Below are 3,537 nucleotides of genomic sequence, written 5' to 3'. Positions count from 1 at the left end.
ACTATTTTTTTTTTTTGAAATTTACTAATTTTTGAAACAGTTATATCAAAACCAAAACAAAAAGAAAACAAAAAAAAAAAGAAAAATAATTGTTTCCAAATTAAACTATTAAATGTAAAAGTATTTTTAATAATAACAGGCAGGAGGAGTTGAGCATGCTTCTTAAGCATGCAGTCAAATGAAGATCGAATAGAAGAATGGCCATAGCACCCACATAATTACTAATCATAAATCTAAGTAGTTTATTCTAAAAGATCTTAGCTTCTTAGGCTAATCATCAAAAAAGGCATGGAGCTTCCTACCACCTGTAATGATCATTATCAGAATGTGCATCTTCTAAATATATATATTCCTAAACTTTAAAAATATATATGTTCAAAACTTCAAATTAATGAGATAAAAATAAATGTGGATCATATATATCTTTATTAGCTTAGATTGTGTGTGGGAAAAGTCTAATTGTGTGATTAGTTCCTTGTTCATGTATAATCCCATGATTTGATAGAAAGATCACATGCAACTACTTTGGACTATATGGGTCTTATTTCCCATAATTATTTTAACGCTGGCTAATTCAAAACAATACTCCTCAAATTATTTGATTGGGGAATAATCATGAAATGGGGTATCTAGCAGAACATGCTTATCATGGTTCATTTAGATTTCTAATTATTCCACCCACTAATTATATAATTAACTTCCCTTTTCAATTCCCGTAAAATTAAATAATAACAATCATATATACTAATCATTACTTCATTCTTATATTTTTTTTCCTCCCATCATTTGGAACTCATTGTCTTTTTAATGATATGTATGTGTGGGGAAACGGAAATTAATTAATAAAACGGGAAACTAGAACTCTTAATTAACACAATTAGCTAGTAAGATAGTATTGAAAATAATAAGTGGACAAAATATTAAGAAAAAATGCACTTTCTGAATTGAACCCTTTAGAAGAGTCAGTGAGGGATTCTGTTATCCCCTTTTTCCTATGATACATATTAGATTACTCAATAATTATGATCATTGAAGAAGAAGCTAATATGGGACTCAAATTGAAGTGTTATGATAATCTCTCATTAGAGTGTGGATAAAAGCTTCGAGAAAAAAGAGAGGCACGTGTTTACACTCATTAGTTAAAGGCAGAGAAAAGGGTTATTATATATGGAAATAATTAATTTAAATAAATAAACGACAAAGCTTAAGGGTGGAAACGATGATTTGTTCAACCTTTTCATCCCTTATTTAAACCCATGAACTCACATGCTGACTCCTCACAACAAAACAAACACAAAACCAAAAACGAAAGTGTAAGGAACCATCTCATCAACCTCGAGTTACAACTTACAACACATTCCCTTTTTTTTTTCTCTTCTTTCTTTTCTGCATGCCGAAACCAAACTAGAATTTTCGGTGTTGAGATAATATAATCCTTTTGCATACACTAACTATATCCGATGAATACTTTTACGTCGTCATCGTCGCAGTCGCCAAGGTCAAAAAAGAAGCAAACTAAGCCGGCCGCGCAGCCGCAAGAGCAGCAGCAACACGAGACAGCATGGGGAGGAAGGTACCTCGGGGTGAGGAGGAGGCCATGGGGGAGGTATGCGGCCGAGATTCGCGACCCTTCCACTAAGGAAAGGCATTGGTTAGGCACGTTTGACACTGCAGAAGAAGCTGCCCTGGCATATGACAGGGCAGCTCGCTCCATGCGTGGCTCACGTGCCCGAACCAACTTCGTCTACCCGGACACTCCTCCAGGCCTATCCGTCACCCCAATCTTGTCACCCGACCAACTCCAACCCCAAACTTATAACCACCACAACCATGTCCATGACTTGTCCTCAATCTTCACCTCTAACTCCACCTCGACTCATCAACACCTTGACTCAGATCCAACTCTAGACCCAGTTACGTTGTTGGTTGGCGCCAACAACAATTGGAGCTATAATAATACCTACGGCTATAGCGGTGGCGATCACCAAAACAGTAGCAACGACGGTTACTACAACAGTAATAGCTATGCCGACCAAGGTTGTCCAAATTTGGGGCACGTTTTTGTTGAAGAGGGTGGAACTAGCAATAGCAATAGCAACAGTAGTGCTTCCACAGTTGAGCTACCTCCATTGCCACCTGATATCACAAGCTCCATTGGTTATAATAACATGGATAATCATGATCATGGTTTTGATTATTATCACAATATGACTACTGGGGATTATGTTCAAAGTCCAATGTTCAATGCAATGCCAACGGTTTCGGAGAATGTGGCTGGAGCTGATGGTTTTGAATTGGGGGGTTCCTCTTATTTCTTCTGATCATCTTGATAAGTTAAATAATATTATTGTTGTTGTTACATTATTAAGTCAAGGGTCCTGTATGTGTTAGTGCATTATGTAGATGCTAGTTTTTTAATTTATGCCGTTAATTATTGTGATGTTTGTGTGTGAAAGAGAGAGAGAGTACTATATTGGTTTGTTGTTGTTCTCGGAGAAAGACATTTTCTTGTGTTTTTCATCCGTGTCGTTGAATTGTGTGGCAACTATATATATAGAGCAAGTTATTATATAAGAAATGTTTCTTTGAACACATACAAATTATTCTCTTGGACCGTTATGAGACACATTTCACTTCACTTATCTTTTGAGTTTTGACTTTTAGGTGACCTCCACTCTTATCTATATTTATCTTGTTTTTTTATTGATTTAATTATTTTATTATTTTTTTATAATTTTACTAAATTTTTAATTAAATTTTTATATATTTTTTAATTAAATTTTTATATTGTTTTTAATTTTATAATTAAATTTTTTTAATATAAAAGAGTAAAATATCATTTTTATCTCTAACGTTTGAGATAAGTTTTATTTGTTTTCCTAATATTTAAATCGTCCTATTTATATCCCTAACATTTATAAAAATGATTCAATATTATCATGTCGTCAATTATACTAACAAATCATATTGTATTTTTCAATTATTCTCACTTGGATGTATTTATTCTCAATTAGGTTTCACTTGAATGTGTTCGATTTTAATATTATACCCACTATTTGTGTTTAGGTTCAATTATGTCCCTAGAAAAATAAATTATATAAATGTTGTAGGGATTAGTTTCAACTTTTGATGAGTTATTTTTTTGGAGTGGATCATCGGTTCTGTCCCAAAAATTTGTATTCTAACTTTAAGAAGAGATTTTCAAAACTCAAACTAAAGTTCATGATGTGTAATTGACGGTAGGATAATATTGAATCACTTTTACAAACATTAGGGATACAAATAGGATGATTTAAATATTGGCACAAATAGGACTTACTCCAAATATTTGGGACAAAAACGATACTTTACTCTATAAAAATTATTAGAGTTAACTGAATATTTTTTCGCAAATTGAAGGTATTTATAATTAAAATCCTAACTAGATCTTTGACTATATATTTTTTAAAAGAAATATTCTGTTAATTTTAACATTTTTAACATAAAAATAACCTAATTATAAAATTAAAAATAGTATAAAAATCTAATTAAAAAATA

General features: G+C 32.3%; 1 protein-coding gene across 1 annotated transcript; it reads left to right on the top strand.

The window, feature by feature from the left end:
* The first annotated feature begins 1,294 nt into the window (after positions 1-1,294).
* Positions 1,295-2,600, top strand: LOC112697071 (ethylene-responsive transcription factor LEP). The gene has a single exon (XM_025750063.3). The coding sequence runs from the start codon at positions 1,461-1,463 to the stop codon at positions 2,319-2,321; it is 861 nt and encodes a 286-aa protein (XP_025605848.1). The 5' UTR covers positions 1,295-1,460; the 3' UTR covers positions 2,322-2,600.
* Positions 2,601-3,537: the final 937 nt, after the last annotated feature.

Source organism: Arachis hypogaea, chromosome 6, assembly GCF_003086295.3.
Source record: "Arachis hypogaea cultivar Tifrunner chromosome 6, arahy.Tifrunner.gnm2.J5K5, whole genome shotgun sequence".
In the NCBI taxonomy this organism is placed as follows: Eukaryota; Viridiplantae; Streptophyta; class Magnoliopsida; order Fabales; family Fabaceae; genus Arachis; species Arachis hypogaea.
This window is presented reverse-complemented; position numbering and strand designations above follow the sequence as displayed.

Coding starts and splice junctions, on each gene's coding strand:
- LOC112697071 (XM_025750063.3), top strand. CDS start 1,461: ATGAATACTTTTACGTCGTCATCGTCGCAGTCGCCAAGGTCAAAAAAG.